This window comes from Opisthocomus hoazin, chromosome 19 (assembly GCF_030867145.1).
Source record: "Opisthocomus hoazin isolate bOpiHoa1 chromosome 19, bOpiHoa1.hap1, whole genome shotgun sequence".
NCBI classification, from domain to species: Eukaryota; Metazoa; Chordata; class Aves; order Opisthocomiformes; family Opisthocomidae; genus Opisthocomus; species Opisthocomus hoazin.
In genome coordinates this window covers 13,291,840-13,313,245 of record NC_134432.1, presented here as the reverse complement: position 1 = coordinate 13,313,245, position 21,406 = coordinate 13,291,840, and the positions used below count along the sequence as shown (strand labels likewise).

Here is a 21,406-nt window from a genome sequence, read left to right as displayed (position 1 = left end):
AGGCTCTTTGCAGTGGTATCTATCAATGCCAGATATGATTTTGGCCATGTAAACTCCCTGCGGGGTTTCAGTGCTTTCAGACTTTCTGGTGTCTCCTTTCTAATCCCCTTGCCCAGCTCTCTTCCCTTCCTTCCTAAAATGCCCCCTAGCTCTTCACTTGAAGTTTCCCTGTAATTTACACCACAAACAAAGCTAACAGAATTCAAACAAGTACCCCAGAGCACAGAAGGATGCACAGATGAATTCAGGGAGATGTTTAGATCCCATTGCTAAAACAAGAAATCTTCACCTTGGCTCTTATTTGGATCAATTAAAGGAAGTGTCACGCACATCTGTAACCTGGCTAGACCCTTTGCTCAGTCTCAGGGTGAATATTGTCAATCAGGAAGTTTAGAGAGGTATCAAGAGTGCAGGCTTTCTGGAAAGCTCTAATTCTTGGGGTGAAAATGCTTCTTGAAACATCTGGTGTGGTTTGAATTAGTTATGGTGAGAGCTGATAAACTGGCAGGCTACCAAAAGGCACATTTGACTGTCCTGCTTGTGCAGGCCAGTTGCAGAAATACCAGTAGAGAACAAAGGCCACCCCAATACTAACAGGGAGATATAAAAAGATGCTTCTCATGTGGTGAAACTCATGGAAGTGCGTACAACAAGTTATGAAGTCATTAAGCTCTTATGTGGGCAGCTGCTGCTTCTCCTCTTCCAGGGCTTCTGGCCGTGAAAACCATCTCATCTTGAAGTCCAACAGGGGCTGATGATTGAACACACCCAGCATGGGAGCATTTCAGGGTCTGGGTCTTGGGGAGCTCTGAGGTAAGAGCCTCATGTCTACCTTCATTGTGTGCTAAGGGTGTTATCAGGGCATGTGGGCAAGGTTAGGAGGTGTCCCTGAGTTCAAGCAAGTGCTCCATACCTTCTCGAAGCGAGGCAGGTGCCAGAAAGATTCCTCCTTCGCAGGTAGTGGGTTTTTTCGCAGAAGCGTTGTACGAGTTTCACACACTTTGTCTTTCTGTAACCAAAGGTCAACAAGAATGGGCTGAAACAGCTGCACAGCTGTATACATCGGGCTGGTGTCATGCTATGTAATGACACTGGGATGAACAAGACTAAAAGTCACTTTGGACTGATGACTACAAGTGCCTGATCTTGGTAGTTTTTCATGTTCATGCAGTTAATACTGGTATCTAAAACATACTGATGAAGAAAATATGAGCAGCTGCCAGCTCTCAGGGTCTGCTTTATACAGCATCCCAGTGAGATGACCGCTGCCTGCAGGAAGCCTTGTGCTCTGAGCTAGAGCCATGGCTCATCACTAGCTGGGAAAGTCACTTCCACCATTCCTATCATGGAGGGGGTTTCCTGGCTGTCTGGTGCACATTGCTTTCCTGATTAATTGCAGCTTGCAGTGCTCGATAGTCCCAGCACAAGCCACTTCAGGTACCTGCTGAATGTTTTGGCCACTGTTTGAAACCCTGGGGAATCTGTCTGCTCTGTGATCTGGAATGTAGGTGTGTGTTGCTTAACTCAGTAATTGGTGGCTGCAGGCTTTGGGAACTTGATGGAGGAAACTTAATGATTAAAAACACTAGTCATTAATAGATAAGGTAGGGATGCACTTTCCAACATCCTAGGCTTGTGTATTCATAAAGTAGCTGCTAATTAAGAACACTGTATTCTTGCACTTCAACTATAAAGCATAGTTTGTGATGGCAGTAAGCCCATTGAAATTGGTCATTACCATATTAGCTCGACTCTTCTTTGAGCCATTAACTAATAAAACAGTCATTGGCTGCTTTTAAATGTTATTACCATATTGGTAGGTTTAACAGCACAGAGTTGCACTCTAAGAACTGCTGTGGGTGCTGGCATCAACCGCACCATGCCAGGATCAGGACTAGTGCTGGTCCTTTGAACATTTGTTGGCTGCTCCATTGTTTTGTCCACTGTCACAGGTAACCTGAGCAGAGCTGATGCTGCCCAAGGGACAGTCTGCAGGGCTCCTGGCAGGAGCATGACATAAATACCAAAGATAATTTGAAACCTAATTCTTTGTTACAGCAGGGCCTTTTAGTATTGTGGTGATGCGAAGAGAATCAGAGCCTCCATTTTAATTGATACCAGGAGTTTAGTCGGGCAGCCTGTCACTGGAGCTGACAGAGGTTTAATGGTGGTCAGAAAAGTCTCTGCAGCATGAGTGCCTAAGCCTTTTGAAAAGCCTTGGCCAAAGCACCCTGAAGAGTTAGCTCAGCTCTGCACATATCTTCAGATACAAAAATACTTTAAAAAACCAAACACAACCCAAACCTTCCCTTTTGTCTCCAGAGCACTTTCAGGCACACACATTGCAATCTGCACATCTAGTGTTCATTCCCACAGCATCACTCTACATGGCATGCCCTGGCTGGAGCCAGGCTCATCTTGGCTGGGAAGCAGCTGATCTTTGTTAGGTTTCACCAGCCTTCCAGCAGTCAGGGAAGATGGTTTTGCAGCCGAGAGCCTTCCTGATGGCTGGGTGAGGGTCCATCCATTGTGGGGAGGGACACTGGGGTTTTATGCCTGGTGGCAGTGCTGTGCACAACAAGGAAAAGTGCTGCTGGAGTATTATCACCTTTTTCTTTTCCATTCGCTGGGCTACTGTCAGTGCTCTCTGCTGCTCCATCCACAGCTCCTTGTATTTGTGGTGGAGGAGGTCAAAAAAGGGAGTACAGGGTCTGGAAAACATGGGAAAGACAACAATATAATCCCCAGGATTAATGCCTCTACCTCCCCATGCCGACTCCCATCTCTGCTCCTAGAAAATGTGACTGGTGAGAACATGAACAAACCATTGCACTAGGAAAGGCTTTCTCTTCCTCAAGAAAGACTCAGACCCATTCATTTGCAGTTAACACACCACAGCCTGCACACATTTCTGATAATCTGCAGGAGGACCATGCTAGGGCATTCCCCAGAACAGGCACAATTTGTACCTCTGCATGTAGGGCCGTTGCTGCCACCTCTGTTCAAGCCCTCATGTCTGGAAGGATCACAGAGCACTGCAGACTGTGGCTCCACCTTGGGACTTGCTGTGGCTCCAGGAGAGCGTTTCCCAGCTGGTACCTAGTGGTTGGTAATGAAAGCACTGAGCCACACAATGTCCAGATGCAGAGCTGGGCCTTGGCATTGGCACCCTGGAGCTCAGAAGAGCAGCTCAGGCTCTGACCAGCTCAAGGTCCCCTCCAGACTGACACTGCCATGGCAGCTGCCTGGGAAGAACCACTGGGTGCGAAGTGTGTTTCGCTAAACTGCTTTTGCTATTAGAATATCTATAATGTGGGATATCAAAAAGCTGCAAACAATGATGGATTGAGTGAGAGGAGTAAATGCTGTCCTAAGCAATCTGAATAGGGATAAAAAAGGACTCAATGCAGATGGTCAGGTGTCTGCAGCAGAAAGGGGAGCTGAAATGCTGAGCCCTGGTCTAGTGCCACAGCTGCACAGACCAGATGTATTTGCCCCTTGAAACACAGTACCAGGCAGCCTTCTGGCCAGGAGGAGACAGCAGCAGAGGGGAGCTGCAGGTGACCATGGTTCTAGAAAAATAGTGAAAATAAAAGGCAGTTGCTTGTTGGCCAGTGTCCTGTTCAGCTGCTCTGAGCTGGCATTAACCTGACCAGCTTGTGGCAGAGCTGCAGCCTGAAATTGTTGAGCATTGCTCCATGCAAGTGAGGATATTTTAACTTCATCAGCTGCCATGGCAGGCAGAACTGGCAGCAGCAGCAGCAGGGTTCTTGTCTTGAGGACAGCGTATCGCTTATTGCTGTGGTCGTGCTACCATTTTCCCCCAGAAGCAAACACTTGACAGTGATGGAGGACCTTGATCTTGAGTTTTATAGGTTCTTGTCCTTGCACACCTTGCTGGAGAGGGAGTTTTTCCATCTCAATAGCAACCTATAATGGTGTGGAGCCACCAGCCCCAGCTCTGCTCCCGCCTGTAGCCCAGAGTGCCTTCAGCTGCAGCTCCTGTAACAGAAAGGCAGTGCTTTCCCTGCCTGTCTGGACCGACCACAAGACTCTGGGGACATGGGCTAGCTGCTGGGCTGCTTCTGGGCCACCAGCTTCACCAGAAGGTGGTTTTCTGCAGAGAGTCTGTGTGCCATGGGGTGAGGTGGTGCTTTGTTGTTTTTGGCAGGAGTAGGTCCAAAATTGGTAGCAGCCAGCTTTTAGTAGTCTGGAGAACTTTTGACGATCACGGAGGGCTCCAGCAGTGCGTATGCAAATAGTAATTCTTCTGCTTCTTGTTCCTTCACCCCTGTGGTGACTTTTATTACTTAATTATTGCACACCACATGCTTCAAAACAGCCTAATCTACGGTCGTGTTTTCTAATGATACTGGATGTGCGATCCAGCGATATACATCCCAAGGGGGCATTCATATCAGAGGAGACATCTTTCTGAAAACCTCCTGTTTCATAGATCACATGCTGCAGGGCTTTTCAAGGCTTTGCTTACAAATCAGCTGTGCTGCTCCAGACTGCTATCTAGAGACCTCTGGTGTCAAAGAGGACACCAACATTTACTCTTTGTTTTCACTTCTCATTCCTCCCAGCATGGCATTTCACAGTGGTCAGAGCTGGGCAAAATATTTACAAGGGATAAAAGATGTGGCAAACCTGTAGCTGTGTCTTATTGTCTAGGTGGGTCTCCAGTCTCCTTGTATGGCGTAAATTTTGATAGTCCCGGCAGCAGCACATGGTAAGCCTTGCACATGGGCTTGTTTCCTTGGCCTGTCCCTTTGCTCTCTAAGGTGCAGGAGCTTTCCTGGTGTGTAGAAATAGCAGGGAGGGATGCAGGAATACATTGAGCCTTTGTGCATAGTGTTTGATTATTGATTTTTAGGGTTGCTGAATGTGTTTTCCCATCTCTATGGAGGTGACTTTTACCATCTCCAGTGGACCAGCCAGTTGGTGACTGATTAGTCCACAGCTGGCTTGTAAGTGAATGCTTGAAAGGACACATTTGGGTTGATGCTCTTCAGAGATCCTTCCCTGCCGTGTGATTAATCGCATTTAAGTCCCGATCCAGCAAAGTATAGAATCATGCCTAGAATAACACACACATGAACTGCCTCTTTGAAATGGGCGGGAATGACTTGTGTGCTTAGTTGCACATGTAAGCTCTGGTGGGGTTGTAGGATGTGAGGCTTTGTCTGGCTTTTCCTGCCTCCTCAGAGAAATACTGAGAAAGCAGGGAGAGCAGGGGCTGGCAGGTAACACACTTCTTTGACTAAGATTACTGGAGAAATTTCAGTGAGGCATTTTTTTCTTTGTAGGTCAAACGCTGATCTCATTGGAGTGGATGGGGAATTTTGGCCCCGATATCAGTGCCACTTGGCAGTGTGACAGTATTTCTCATTTGCAGCTGGCCTTTGGGAAAACGTCCTCTCGCCTCAGTGTTACTTAAGGACAGGAATGAAGGGCTTGTGTGTTCAGTTTCCTTTAGTCACTCTGTTCAGATGTCACTCCTCTGAACTGGGAGGATTCTGTTATTTTCTGTGGATGCTGTGGGGAGAGTGGGGGAAGCATCCACTGAAAATGCTTATTGCAAATTAAAATCTATCTCATTCAGAGTAACTCAGATCTCCTTGTTTTGGCACAAGCACCCTGCCACAGAAAGAAAAGGGAAAGAAGTTCTGATAGGATGTAACAAATTATTTATAATTGTAGAAAAAAAAATAATCATCTGCCTCCTTTTATAGTCAAATAGTTGGAGCCACTTCTAATGCTGACATTTCCTAAATATTTTAAAATTTATCTGTGCACATTTTCAAAACTATTATCCCTGAAACAGTTCCTGTCTCTTTAATAGACTCTCTCTCTAATTTAATTTAAAGTCAGGGTACAGACCTATTTTCAACTGAAATGACAAGCGCCTGCTAACTTGGTTATACAATGTGGTATGCTAGTCTGCCAGAAATCTCCTGGAAAAGAAGCTGCAGCCTCCTAATAGGCTATTTTAGTGTGAAAACAATGTTAAAAAGTATAATAAAGTATTAACAATAGTAAAATAAACCAGTGTAGGCCTTAAATGAGCTACAAACTAGTTAAATCTATTCAATAGGAGCCTTTAGTGCTTTGCAGCTGATACCTCAGACCTGGGATTTATCTGAAATGAAGGCACCAGGGACATGCAAGAGAAATGGTAATTATAATTTGCAAACATTAGGCTGACACTTTTTTGTGTATGTGTGTATAAATTCTGACAGCTGTGATGTGCTGTGCCATATAGTGATCTAAAGAGCTGGGAATGGCTCTCTTTCTGGCAGGCCATCCTCAGAGCAGCAGCTCATTAAAACTTTGGAGAAGGAGAAGTTGCCGAAAACAGGAAGGCATCTGAACCATCTGAGGGACTGTTGGTACACGCTTGTTGAAAGGTGTTTGAGAAGAGAGCCTTGGGTCTGACAAACTGGAATTTTAGTACGCCTCTCCATTCACAGTGGGGCAAAATAATTGGTCATCAGTGACTACTAATTTGGTTTAGTAGCCAGAGGCGTTTTTTTTCTTCCCAGAAAATCAATGACAGTACCGAGGTCTGTTCAACGTGATTCAGCTCAAGATGGGTCCTCATTTAGCTCTTGATGCTTCTTCCACTGGAGACAGCTATTTTGTTAAAATGAAATTAAAATCTATCTATAATACTCGGCTCAGGGAGGGCACCCGTCAATGCCATGCTGCTCTTGAGGTTTCAAGGTTGTCAGTCTCCCCTCAAACTTATTTTCAAAGGTTTATATATCAACTGAAAAAAAGGTACTTGGCAAAAGTGGATACAAAGGATTTTGCTCAGGAAGGGGGTTTATACCAGCTTAAAAGGTGCAATCAATTTGATTGCTAAGTTGTGTTGTAAAAGGGTAAGAACTTGACTTGTGATTGCCTTTTTCTTATATTATTCAAAAGCATAGGGGCTTGTAAATATTTTAGCGTGAACTTCAGCCCTTGGATTTTCTGAGCAGCTCTCCAGCTGGTGCAGACAGCTCCTGCAGCACTCTTTCCACTGCTGGTCAGGACAGGCTCTGGTGCAGAACTGAGTGAGGGAGCAGAGGACGTGTGCGTGGGCATCAACTCCCCGGTGGCTGCGGAACTGTTTGGGCTGCACCAAAGACACTGCTCCAACTTCAATGGCAGCTTAGGGGCAGCAGGATCAGGCCCTGCATGGGTGCTTATGCAACAGATAAATCATATAATTAAATTTTTTTACAGTTGTGATATTGAAACTCTGTTGCAACACCACTGCCTATCCTGAAACTTTAACCCTTTCTGGAAAGGTTAATGAGGTTTCAGGGGGGCTTAGTTCTTGCTGGTGTCCTTCCACCCAAGATGACCTGCTTTTGCTGCTGCACAGCCAGGATCTGTCTTCGGGGCCTTCAGTCCACAGGGCAGACAGCTGCAGGGGGCACCACCTCGGTATTCCTTTCTTGTGTACTTCCTGAAGCAAAGGATTTGTCCTGCAGTAGTAGCAATAGACATCTTCCCCTGGCTTGTGGCTGGGTCAGCCAAACCAGCTCTATCAGCTCTGGTTGGTTTCTTACTGGGAACCAGTTTGGTCTCCAGCATCTCTGGAGTGCGGGGCTCCTCGGTGCAGGCAGTGCATGTTATCTTCAGCAAACACAGCACAAGCTGGCGTCTGTGATTCTGCTTGGGGTCTTGGGGTACCACCAACCCAGGCAGCAGTAAGGCATTAATGCTCAGGTCCCTCTGCCCTGAAAGGGGGCTGATAGCCAGGAAAACTCTGATTACAGCTTCCTTGTACTGCTATATTGTCTCCCTTCCTCCCTCGTTACTGATGGGCTGGAGCTAGCAATCTATCTACCATTAATTTGTCTCTGTGTAGCCCAGCAGGAATCTGGGGCATGATTACAGCTCTGGCCCTTGTGCGAGAGCCAGCATGGCCCCGGCATCCCCCTGCAAACTGCCTGGCTCTGCCTTGCCTTAATTGTTCCCCTTTGGCCAGTGGACCTGTCTCTTCTAACAAGGGCAGCGAGGAGGGCTGAGGTAATTGAAGCACTTAGCCACACTCCCAAGCATTGCCTCCTGCAGCTAATTAGGAAAGAGGGCCACTGGGCTCTTGGTTATTTCTTTTAATTGTTCGTGGGTTTTGCATAACAGTGAATGGCAGATGAGGGATGTGCAGTTAGTGGCGAATTCTTGACTTTGAAATTTGTATAAAAGGTCAGTTACAATTTGTTAAAGTTTTCACGAGAGTGAATTCAATTAGCGGCTCTGGCAGTCCCCACACACATGCGTGCGGGTGTGTTTGTAAGGAGAGGGGGAGAAGGCAAAACAAGCAGGGCATGAATGCAAAGGCTCTTCATTTTCCTAAAAAGCTTGTGGACTATACAGTAAAGTTATAGGCCCCTTACAGCTTTATGATCCTCTAAATAGATCCTGGCAATAAACCCATGGAGAGGGCCTGGAAGATAATTTTTAAATGATCTCCACTTGTCCTCACTTTTCATTAACCACTGAAGAAAATAACAAGAGAAAAATGGGTAGAAAACGCTCAGGGACCAATTTTTTCTGCAGTCTTTGGGCTGGCAAAACTCTCAGTTGAAATAGTGGGTCTTTCACCTGCGTGGCAGCTGCAGGATCTGTGCTGTCAAAGCACTGATAACTCTGAATTTCTGAAGCTTCTTTACAATCCTTGTAATTTGGATGAGGAAATAACAATATAAATTATTTCACTGTGGGCAGCCAATGAGGCAGTGGTTTCTTCTAAGTGTCAGAGGATCTGTTATTTTGCTCAGAGGGCTCGTATGTGTAGAACAGTAAAAAGAATAAAATCCATTGTAAACATGCACTTTAAAAGATTTATCAGATGCTCATAGCTGTACTTAGGAGTACACATGGTTACAAGAGCACCAATTTGCTTTACTATTTCCTTCCAGGCCCAGAGTGAGATGTATACTTGGAACGGTCCTAAATGCACACATGGAAACACGTGTCTTGTAGTGAAAATGCCAAGTCCAGCTCTTACCCATTAAATAACTGGCTTCATAAGCTGGAATTTGTGCATTAGCATTGGTTTTTGGGTTGGAGATGCCCTTTGGCTGACTTCACTGAAATTATTTAGATATGTCTTCCACGCATTTGCCTACTGACTGGAAATCTGCTGTTGCCCTCTGAGAAACTCAGGTGGGATGTGATAATGGGACAGAGCTATTCCAGCCTGATGCTTCAAGCCATGGCTGAGAGTGAACAGTGCTCAGTCTGCAGCCATCGACAAATGCAAAACATCCTGATGAGTAAAAAACCAAGAAAAAACCCAACAAAGCTGAGCAAGACAAATCAAAGAGCAAGGTCTTCCCCTTGACCTCCGTCCTGTGCTTGAATCTCTCTGGGTGGGAATGTTACTTCGTTTGAAAGGAAAAGATGTCAATGAGGGCTGAAAAGCCCAGGTTTTCATTGCACTGACTGCAAAAGCAAAAGTTTGCAGGGAAAAAAGTCCACTTGTGGCAAGAAGTAGTTTTAGATGGTAAAAGTTTTGGTAGAAATTTTTCAGCCAGCTGTAATCAATGGAGATAAACCCACAGACAACAGCCAGTCTGTGGGAGAGTGTAAATTACTTTCCTGTTCTGTATAATGCAAATGGTAATAAGGGATCTAAATCGCTATTTGTCTTTTTACCCAGCTCTGTCTGACATGCAGGACCTGAACCTCATGCCAAACTACGACTTGGCTGTTCATTTTCTCTTAATTTGGGAGCCTGAAGCAGCCGGAAACTGTTACAACTGCAGTAAATAACTGCACTGAAGGAGAACCAGTATCTTCATGGTGCACTCAGGATTTTTTGAAGGGGTAACAGGTCTTTCTTCCCAACCAGATGCTGCAGGCTCCTGGGCACAAGGCAGCACAATCCAGGCGGATGCTGCTGGGAGCTCTGTGGTAGCTAATGTATACATAGCCATGTGAGCACGTACCCGGACCGGAATGTCTCCAGTAGAAGAAAATGATTCTTGAAATAGAAATTCTTATCTTAGTGATGTGAGAATGGTGGCAGGGACACCAAATGCCTTTCGCTGTGGAACTGGATAGGGTATGCAATTATCTGAACTGAGGAGAGTCCTACATTTTTTAACTTGGTTCCATTTTTCTTGTGCCTTCAGCCTGACAGTGGTTCCAGTCACTATTATTTTTATAATCTGTTATAGATTTGTAATGTGTTTTGTCAGTGCTCATATTTTTTGTTTACTCCAATCTTGGATTTTTGAGGCTTTACACTCTCCGCATTTGTTCGGCTTCCAGTGACTGTGGATCAGATGCGGGCTTTCTGTAATATTTATCTTTCCTCCCTGTCCAGCTCTTCTTGGTGGGTGCTTTCCAGGAACACCCTCTGCTTCTTCAGTATTATATCTTTGACCTATCTTTGCAGCTGGTCTATAGTTAAATTTGCTGTTTTTATCCCCAGGGCCATATATTAATAATCTGAAATGTTCTTCAAGTGTCTCAGAAATAAATCTATCGGTGCACTCTCTGTGCCAGAGAGATGCTGGAAATATCTAAGCACCTTTTTCTGAACTTTGTTCTGGCTGTATGCAAGCATCATGGATGCTTTGGGTGGAAAGACCACTTGCAAAGCAGAAGCATGAGCATTGAAACCACCCTTCTTGGGGAAGGTGAAAGCTAAGGACAGAGCAGTCAGTTTAGCCAGGAAAAAAGCTGCAGGGATAGCCAAGGTAACAGCTGAGCTGCTAAAGGCCAGTGACACAATTGTCAACAGAGTATTAGGACAACTGTGGGTGATACAAAGAAGAGGAGGTACTGGATGACTGATGCCCTTGGCCAGTTGTAGCAATTTGAAGAAGAGCGACTGCACTGACCAAATGCTTTAAAGAGGTGAGTTTGCTGCAGAAACGTGGTGAAAGCAGCTGCCAAAGGATGAAGATCAGTTTTAGAGAGTGGGAAGTGGAACGGCAGGAGGAGATGAAGTTAGAAGGAAAATGGGATATAAAATTCAGTAAAGGGACAGTTGAAGCGAAGGCAGACGGTAGGGGGGGACCTGGCAGGAGACATGGGGATGACAGTGCCAGGGAAATCCTGCCAGCTCACCCAAGGTCAGCCCAACCTACAGGCCAACTGCCAAGTGGATTGGCAGCCCGTTAGAGGCAGGGTTACGGCCATGCAGGATTTGAAGGAGGTACAGGTGTAGGATGGCAGAGAATGGCATGTCTGTGCAGTCCTTGTGTCCAGGAATATGTTCTGGGGTGCAGAATTAGGAAACTTGCACTACTAAGAGGCAAATGACAGCTTTTTTTCTAGAAGCAACCCTGGAAATGCTGGACAGTGTGTTTGTGCTGTGGATGCACTCTGCACTGCTAGCTCCTGGGGAGAAAACTTGTGCTTGGGGTACCAACTGTGTGCTGGTGTGTTGTGGCTTCAAACTCCTTATGTGACCTTGTGCAAATCAATATAATCTAAAATTTAGCTGTAGACAGCATCCACATCTTTGTGCTTACTGCTAGTTCCAAGAATGACCATTTAATGTCTGCTAATTTCAGTGTACACTGAACTTCAATCAGAAAAGGTGGTTAGGAGGATAAACGTGGGTCTGGACATCTGTTGGGGTTTCCATAAGCACCTTGAATAACAAGCTGTACTGACACCAGTGAAAATCCTGGAGGTCTTTACAGACCCTCTGTGTCTTTAGATCTCCAGTGTCACCAAACCCCAGCCCACTCAGTGCCCTGCATCATCCCTCTTGTAAGAGTACAATCCATCTTGTACAAGACCGTGGGGGGTTGAATACACCTGCTAGTAGCACTGTGGTGTGGGGTTATTTTAATGACTTGGGACCAGGAGGACGGCAACTCTCATCTGCACACACCTTACAGCTATGTAATGTGTCATGCACAGAGCACGTGGATGGGACGGATTTAGCTCCTGGAGGGCAGGTATTGCCAACGATGGGTATTTTCCTTGAAAGAAAACCTGTCGACCTGTTTGCAGTGGGCCTGAGGGCCTTGGGCAGGTGAAGCTGAGTGTGTGTGCGCTGTAGTGTGGTTATGCCCGCGCCTATGCTCAGTGGACATGTGCTGGCTTGCAAATTGTGGCTTACACAAGGCAACTCTTGTAGAGATCAGGAGCTGGAGTGTGAATTGGAGGAGCCTGACTGGAGGATGCCCCATGGGGGAGGCTGGGACCCTACCACATCCTCGTTACTGCTGACCTTGGCATGAGCACTGCCTGCTGATGGATTGGCTACGGAGCTGGACAAGACCCTGGGGAACCACTGTATTATCTATTATCGTCCCATCAGTGCCTCCCCTGACCCCTCCCAGCTCCGAATGCCACAGGCATCACGGAGGGAATAAATCTCTGTCTGATACTGAGAGAGAGAAGGGAGCGAGAGCAGGAAAAAGGAGAGATGAAAAATGTCCTTTTTATGACTCTCACAACAAAGCTGGCCACGTGATTCGTAGCAAACATTTCTCTTGGAAAAGGGAGAGAACGGGGGGAATCAGCAAAAAAGCAGAGCTGTTTCTCTCCCCTGGAAGATGCCCATGGGGAATTAATAGAGGGGTATGGGTGACCTTTGAAGGTAAATATCCCAGGAAAGGAAAGATATCTCAAAGCTTTGGAAAGCTCACTCCAGTGTCTGATGCTGCCTTGTGAAATGCTCCATGCAGCACGCGTCCACCATGAATGGAAAGCAGAGGCATAAGTGATCTGCTGTGCTACTAGAGGGAGCAGCAGGGCCAGGGTGATATTAATAAGGCACTAATAGCAACCACAGCATTTGTGTTCATTTCTATTTGGGATGATCCAGGAGAGCTCATACTTGTGAGCCTGGGAAGAACTCCTGACCTTGGTGTCTTTAGGAGACAAACCTTTAACAGTGCACCCGAGGGCCTGAGAAGGGGCTGGAAATAGGTTGCGTGGGCTTGAGAAGCCCCCTGCACCTTACCCACTGATACCTGCAAGATCACAAATATGGTCCTGTGACAGCTGCTGAGTTGTTTGGGCTCATAACCCCCTGTGCTGCTGTACCCAGGGATGCAGCCCAGCCCCAAGGATGTGTGCTGGCACCAGCTGTAATTCCAGCTGTGCAGTAAAGCTGCAACAGGGCTGGGGATGCAGACTGGGAGGGTTTGTATTGGCACTCTGAGGATTGTCCCAGAGCATCGCCATCATCGGGCAGGGTGGCTGCAGCCACTTCCAGTGCGATGGGGAGGCACCTTTGCCCTGTGGCCGTCTCAGCCATACTGTCTGCGCTGTGCCTTGGGCTAGGAAATGACACGAAGGCTCTGTTCTTGTTGAAAAAGTTCACTGCACATGAGAAGTTTATCAAAGTGGACACTTCTAAAGGCAAGCAAGCGCCTGGAGTGATGGAAAAAGACTGTAGGCCAGTGTTCTCTTCTGCCCTGAGACAAGCATGTATCCTAGTTGCGAATGCCTTCCCAATTAGCAGCACTGAGAACGCAGTCGTACAGGGCTTAGAGTCCAAGAGCAGAAGCAACTTAAATCCATTGACAACCAAGTCATTTTTAACATGGCAGTTCTTGCTGAACCCGGTCAACTGTGACTAGGGACAGGCTTGGGCTGGGGAGTGCTCATCAAAGCTGCTATCTTTAACTTGCCAGTCATGGAAAAGTGTGTTAAATTCCCACTTTTACTGAAATGGCTGTAACAACTCCGTGGTAATCCCAGTAATTTGATTTTGTCTATAACGTGCTTCTAAAGTAAAGGGATAAATACAATCAGTCTGCATAAAAGGTAGCTATTAAGGAATAGGCAAGTTGTACAATAATAACTTTAAATTAAAAGCCCTCTCTCACTGCTTCTTCTGTCGTGGGGTCTGCAGATTTTCCTTAAAACTTTTGAAACGTGCCTAGACTTCTTATAGGCAGCCATTTAACCTCCGTTTATGAAGAAATAAAGCAAAATTGATGTTGATTTTGGTCTACATTGGGGGATACTTTTGCACCGTAAAAGCCCTTTTGCCTGCAATTTGCAGAGCAGCCCTGTCACATCGGTGAGGGCTGATACTGATAAAGATAAAGCTTTATAGCTGGGGCATTTGCAGCTAACAGCAAGCTAATGCTACATTTTCATTTTGATGCAATTAATGTTAATGTCTGCTACGAAAATTGTCATTAAATACCATTTTAAAATCCATTCAATTTGCATATGCAAAGCCCATTTACTATCATGTAAAATACACAGTGCCGTTCATCATGTCTTTTCTCTAGAATTTGTAGCTGTTATTTTTCTGGTAGTGATTATTATCTAGCTCTTAAAATGAAACCTAATGTCTGGTCCAGACCTGCACAGAGCAAGAAAAACCTCTGTGCTCCAGCAGCAGCAGAGCTGCTTTGGAGTCTCTTTCAGAGGCTTGTTTGTGTCAGACTCGCACTGGCCCTTCCAGACTGCCATGCCTTCCAGCCTCCCTTGTGCTCTCCCATGGAGGACAGGCAGTGGAAGGCCCTAGAAGCCAGTCTAAGGTGCCAATATTTTCCCCTGCAGACTCCCTGTTGCACAATTCCCTGTGAAAAATCAGCACAGCAGGCAGCTGGGAGCCGGTACGTGAGGGGAACATTAAATGGGTCACTTCTAAATGCTGTACCTCTCAACCTCAGGCAGGGCTCACGTATGCTGCACGTTCTATAAAAATCTTTTGGGAGACGCTGTGATGCAAAAGACCTAACTCAGCATGAAGCCTTAACTATCCTGCTGCATTGCAAGGGGTTGCTGGGGAAGCAGCAGGTACCAGCTCCCTGCCAGCCCTTGGGAGGGAGCCCAAGAAAGCAAGAGAGCAATGAAAATCTTCTTTACCTTCATCCAGATGTACTGCCAGTTTCTGCCCAAAGTAGGGCAATGAACTAACAAGTGAGAGAGCATGGGATAAACAACTTGAACTGAGTCTTAAAGGCACCAGAATATTTCAACCTGTACAAACAGGTAGAAATGCTGTTGCTCTGGTTTTCTGACCCTGGGAAGCCTTTATTCTGGCTTACAACTCTTCATGTTCCTTTTAACTTAAAGGATTGTTATTGAATGTATTTTTAAGGGGTTCCAAGCCCCTAGCGCCAGAGGCAAAAGGGGGATGTGTTGTGGCATGCAGATTAGATTTAGGTATTTGATTATCTGACATGCAGGTGCAATCAGGCATGGAAGTGATGCTGTGGCTCAGTTGCAGCGTGTTCAGGTTCAAGGCGCTTCTCTCCTGGGGGCTCTGTTAGCTGAGATGTGGGGAGATGCAGATGTGAGGGGAGGACGGGATAATCTCATTTTGATAAGAGGCCCAAGCCTTCCCCCTTACCGTGCTGTGATGCCATAAGTCATGTCTGCAGGTACTTTAGGAGGACATCTGTTGAAGCGACCGTATGCATCATTTTTGCGCCGAATGTCCTTGGCCTTGTAGTACAAATTATAGTCATGGGCTGTGGTATAACCATTCTTCAGAGCACCACGGTTCATGGTGATGAAGTCTCGGGGCATACTCTGAATTAAAGCTGTTCTGGGCTTTACTGTGTTCCAGTGGCTTAGTGCTGGAGATAGAAGGAAACATGAGAGGCAAAGAGAAAGATCAGGTATCTTGGGTAACAGGCTGATGTTTGTGGACTGTGCACAAGGGCCTTGCGTGGCTGGTTTGCATTTTGCCATGGTTTCACTGTGGACTGAACTCCGTATTCTATCCCACACTGCATTTCATATGGGGATGTCTCCCATCTGAACTGGATGTCTTCTAATTCTCCACCCTGGCTTGCTCAGCAAGTCTGATTTCACAGGGGTGTTGTCCCTGAGAGCATGAAGTACAAGCTCTCTCAAGTTATTGAAGTGGCCACCTGTATCACCCTTTGCAGGTGCTGTACCCCTCTCTGCTTGGGCGCTGTGTGATCCTATAAAAGTTTCCAACATGATAGAGACACTTAACTAGTCACCAAGCCATTTTGGTGATACTAATGAAAGTGGGTGAATGTTGGATGTGTTCACCTCCAGCTTGATAAGTACTGAAGGGCACTAGGAAGAAGAGGAGGGTCCCTATCAGCATTAGGACTTTGTTGCAGATCTATGTTTTAGTGGTGTTGTCATACCTTCAGAGACTCCTCCGTCTGTTCTGTGGATGTACAGCCCGTATGCAAAATCAAAGCCTGGTAGGGTGTAGCAGTTTCTCTGGGGCTTCCCCAGTTCTGCCTGCAGAAAAGTGAAATTAAAGGAGAAGCATAAAGACCTTTTCTGATAAGCTAAAGCCCCTGAAAATAAAAATTTGTAAGGGAACGTGGCCACAAGTACCAGGAGTGGTTCTGGCTCCACCTGGCATGGGTTTGAATCCCACTGTCTGGACACAAGCGAGTGTGACAGTGCAAAAGGAGAACTCACAGCCATGAGCCTTCCCCAGAGTTGAAGCGTAAGGGATTCTGAAATTCACACAAGTTTGTACCGGAGTTATAAAGTGACCTAGCCTTGCTGGAAACGGGGATCCTGACTCAATATATATGGACTTGAAGTCTCCTTGTTTGGCTAGTTTCTCCTTTGGCTGGGATGCCCAGCTGTGGTGTCTACTGGGGAGACTCTGCAGCTGGTCTTAACTTTCCTTTGAGTTATTATTTTCCAAGCTGTGCATGCTCCTAGAAAACTGGTGTAAACTGCCCCAAGCACAATCACGTCACCACTCTTGTTTGGGAATAATCAAGACACAAGGCATGTTGCAGGGGGAGGATAAGGGGGATGAAGAAGGGGGAGCAGAGCCTGGGGTTTATAGCACAGAAGAGAACTTGAGCTCAATAACTTCATTTCTGTTTAGTTTTAAAATGAACTTTTCCCCAGCCCATGCATGACCCAGCCTGGTGGTGTCTGTGGGATTAACTGACCTCCCTTCACCCCTTTGTCTCTGCCCTGCCATCTCCATGGTGAAGTCACTGCAGGATGTGTGTCTCTTGAAACCTTATTGCTGCTTGAAAGGGAGGCGGTGGCGGAGGGAAGGGGTGAGAGCCTGGCAGCCTGGGTGTGTACATTCCTGCTAGGAGAAGCTGGAGCTGTGGTCAGGCAACAAGCCCCCTGGAGCCCCGTGGGATGGTGTAGGTGCTTTGGGACAGCTTTTTTTCCATGGGGAAGGGTGTTGGGGGGTTGTAGGTGGTGGCAGAACAGAAGTGGTGAAATCCTACTCTAGTGCTTCTCACTGATGGATCATTGATATTGAGATGACTGTTATTACACTCCAGAGTGAACTCTCTCTGCACCAGGAGATGCTGAATCAAATGCAGAACTTTCTGCAGGAACCAAATGAAGAGAGTGAGACTGAAAGTGAACCACCTCCAACTTGCCACTATGGCAGGTTGAGGCTGTACAGCAACACTGCTATAGAAAGGAACATCATCCAAACCCAAACTTACGTTCTGTTCCCACTGTGCAAACTCTGGCCAGGGCCTCAGAGCAGCCATGGCTCTCCTGTACACTGCCAGCCTGGTGGCCCCCCTTCCAGTGTGCTGTTAGAGGGTACTTGCCAAGTGTGCATGATGCTGCGGAGCAGCCTGAGCTGTTCTGCATCACCCTCAGCTCTGGTAAAGCTCTTGCTGAGCCAGTTGTGCCTGGAGGGAGAAGGTTAACAGCCCCCGCCCAAAACAAACACCTTTCCAGAGGGCTCTGTGTTGAGGTCTTTAGAATTTGCTTGTAATTCCCAAACCTTTTTTGCCTGGAGCCATTTTTTTGTGCATTCCATTCGAGTTTCTCAGTTCCTGTCTCTTTATGCAGCTACACAAAAACTTAAAAGCACACGACACCGGGCTCCTCACCAGCGTGTCCAAGGGTGAGATCATGCCCACTTGCTTAAGAGGCTTGTCCATATTGTGACACCAGGTCTGCTCCTTTGCAGATCCCGGGAAACTGGCTATCAGCGTTGCTGGTTTGCAGTCATTGGGATGAAATACTCTGTGCCTGCAAGCCCTTACAGCAATGCTTTCAGGTAAATCCAGGGTCTCGCTTCCCAGGTCTGGGACAGAGGTGCTTCACCTTGGTCCTGTTAAATCCATGTACTTGTGATGCTATAAAGCAGGTGTGGTATCCTCATGACTCTCTGCAGCACAAGTTCACCAGCAAATGAGTTTTCTGGACTTGCTGAGATCCTTTGATAGACTCGAAAACCCCATCAGGCTCCTTTCCCTGTGTGAAGCTACTGATCCTTTGCTGCAAACAGACCTTTCTGAAAGCAATTGACTCAGCTACCTGATAAAACCTGTGCATAACATGGCTGGTTCCCCCAGCTGCCTCCTGTGAACCTCTAGCAGAGGAGGGGACCATCCCTTGCAGATGTGTCCAGCACCAAACACAGTGGGAGTGAGCAGGCTTTTAGTGCTACCACAAATGAAATGCTACATGGCAGTGCTAAACCGTATGTGCGTGCTGTGTGTGAGTGAGGGAGCTTGCGCAAAATGTGTAAACCAGCGCCAGGGATGACAAAGTAGCTTTCATTGCTGATCTATTTCTCCTGCGTTTACAGGCATTTGTACACTGGCTATTTTTAGATTAGCTGTCACTGATACACAAAGGAAATTGTGCAGCATTCCTCAGATGCATGAGAAACGGCTTTTTCCAGGGATCATGTTCTAATACTGGATCAGTGAAGTGAGGTCAGAAATCTGCTGTGACGACAGAGGTGTGGCAGATGGGAGGAAACTGCTGAGCAACTGTTAACACAGTTGGGTGTTTACTCCATGTCCAAGTGAGTGCGCGCTGCTTCTTTTTATGATCAGGTGGCATTTTACAGTCACTTTGCACTGAATAAATAAAGCTGAAGGTGCTGGATAACTAATTAAAAAAAAATCTGGTCCAATATGTTGAACATGGAGTGAACCTGTGCCTGAAGAAAATCAATGGACTCTGAGGACTCTGGTTGCCTGCCAACATCTTTTACCCACAAAAGGAAAAGAAGGGGAAGGAGGTAGCAGGAATTAATTTTACTCAGTGTAATCCAAGATTACAGCCTTTCTCATTCATAAATCAGTAAAACACTGGTGCAGCATCATGGACTGGTTTCATTTGTCCTGGGGTATTGTAGGTGTGCTGTGTCGTAAAGCTGTGGGGAGAGCAAGACAAAGTTGATGCAGAAGGTCCTTTTTTCTTCCCCAGCTCCAGCCCTGTTTCCTGTGTTCAGGTTTAGCCTGTCACAAAACTGCTTGGCTGGAATACAGATCTGTCTGACAGCTGTGCCCATCAGCAGACAACTTCATTAAACCTCATTAAGATGTCATTTCTCTGCCTTATTTCCCACCTCTTGGCTCTAATTAAAACTGTCTCTCTCTGCATCCCAGGCGGTCCTAATTTTCTCTGGGTACCTTCTGCAAGTTTTCTCCCTTTATGACCTCAGTGAGGAAAATCCAGCATCTTAAATACTGTTTATCTGGCCCATTCGGAAAAGACAACTCTAGACATTTTCCTGAAGCATTCCCAGAGCATCCTGCAGAGATCATCCCCTCCTCCCAGGGCTGTGAGAGACGAGAGACATGTGCTGAGGCTTTGTTTGTGCTTTCAAACTGTCTTTGAGGACTCAGCTAATGCATCCTTTCCCCTTGGACACGATGATTTTCATGGTTGAACCGGGTGTGTCTGAACTGGGTTTGGAGGGTGCCATGCTGAGACTGGCTGCAGAGGTGGGGGTGCTTGATCAGTGGGGACACCCTGGCCAGCTGAAGAGCGAGCCATGTTGGGTGTATCAAGCTCCCTGGCCTTTGCCAGGTAGGTTCTGATTTGTGCTGTCCTGGGTTTGAGCCCTGGATTTGCATTTGAGTGTCTAACGATGTTGGAAAATCTTTGCTGTGAAAGAAGAGGAAGGCTTGGATATGGATCTGTTTGTAAGAGATGGGTGCGTTGCAAAGGTATAAGGAAGTACAAAACCTATCAGACTTCCAGGTTTTGTTGCAAGACTTCTTTGTATTTAGCCCCCTGATATTAATCACCCGTCGACATGCATTGCATCAATTCTAAAGATGACTGAGACTGAGTGGTAGGAGACGTGTCTGTGCAGAGTGGTACAGTAAGAAATGGAGGCATGGATTTTTAATCCCTGCATCTGAGGCAGCCCTTCACTGGGAGGGGATGCTGGGCAAATCCATGATTCCTCTCTGCTCCGACTCACCCTGGGCTGCTGTGTCCCCACCTCGAAGGCTCTGCCCTGTGGATGCCTGCAAACCCTGCGCCGGTGCATTTTCAGCCCGCCAGGCCCTGCTTCCTTCCCTACCTTCTGTTCCCCTTTTCATTACACCCCCTTGTACAGTAAAGCCTCCCGTCACGCTGCCATTACTATTATTATTGCAGATTTACTGCACTTGCAGAGTGAAGTGATTGTGGTGACAAGGCCCAGCATTTTTCCCTCCTTCCCCCCGCGACAGCTTGAAATCAAGCCCTTCATTTGCATTTACATGATCTTGCTGTGCAGCTTATGAGATCGGGAGATTTATTTGCTACTTAGCTTGATGTTTGATTACACTCTAAGAAGGCAGTGAGCTACAAAGTGCAGGGATACATCAGAACTGAGCTACTGAAAGCCTCTGGGGGACAGTAACTCAGCATCAGGTTTAGGTAGATGAGAAAGGGAATGTTCAGTGTTTTGAGAAAGGCAAATTTGATCAGGTTTTTTTTCTAAAGGTGGAGGGGAAAAAACTTTCCCTCTCACAAAAAAAGATTGGGAAAAAAAGAATGTTGTTAGAAAAACACACCTGAAAATCTGGATTTGTTAGTGTGGAAGAAATCCTAGCAGGGGCTGGTGGTTGCTGGTCTGAGAGCTGCTGACTGCTTGTAACTTCCACTCACAAGAAGATTATTAATAATCAATTGGCAGTTATCTTCAAGGTTTTCATAAATGTTAAAGGTCAAAATCAAAGGAAGTTTTGCGTGATGAAGGACCACAAAATCTGGCCCTGATTTATTAAGCTTCAAAACATGCCACTGAGCATTAATCTTGCTGTAATAGTGGGGAAACTGAGGCAGGGAACTACTGTGCTCATGCACAACAGCAATGGGAATGGAGTTTGAGTTGTGGAGAGAAGCAGACCGTTCCTGGTATTCTGCTGTGTTCAGAGTGGGAGATCAAATTATTATAGTGTCCCACAGTGGTGTGGGAGTTTTCCAGAGAAAAGGGTGATGCTTGGGCAAGCTGCTGCCCTTGGAGTCAGGAACAGTAAAGCTCGGAGACCTCGCTGTGAGTTTAACTCCTTTCATTACAAATACGCCAGATAGTGCAAACACACTGCTAGAGTCTGTATGTCTACACACGCAATCTGCACTAACCTGTGCTCCTGACTGATCTACACTGGGAGCTGTAGCCTTATTAGCTAGAAACCTTTGAGTGGCAGCTCTAAATTTGAAAGATTTTTCCCCTTCTAGTAGCTACACTTTGCACAACACCGGCAACAGGGGACTGCGAGGAGGGTGGGACACG

At 46.5% G+C, this 21,406-nt stretch overlaps 1 protein-coding gene across 1 annotated transcript in view; it reads right to left on the bottom strand.

Annotated features, from left to right (window-relative positions):
- CFAP77 (cilia and flagella associated protein 77) overlaps positions 1-21,406 on the bottom strand; it is a 62,142-nt gene that overhangs the window by 8,973 nt on the left and 31,763 nt on the right. The window contains exons 2-5 of the mRNA XM_075439580.1: positions 16,068-16,167; positions 15,293-15,521; positions 2,609-2,711; positions 914-1,009 (exon numbers count right to left, since the gene is read on the bottom strand). Coding sequence (XP_075295695.1) covers positions 914-1,009; positions 2,609-2,711; positions 15,293-15,521; positions 16,068-16,167 — 528 coding nt within the window. The remainder of the gene's footprint in view (positions 1-913; positions 1,010-2,608; positions 2,712-15,292; positions 15,522-16,067; positions 16,168-21,406) is intronic.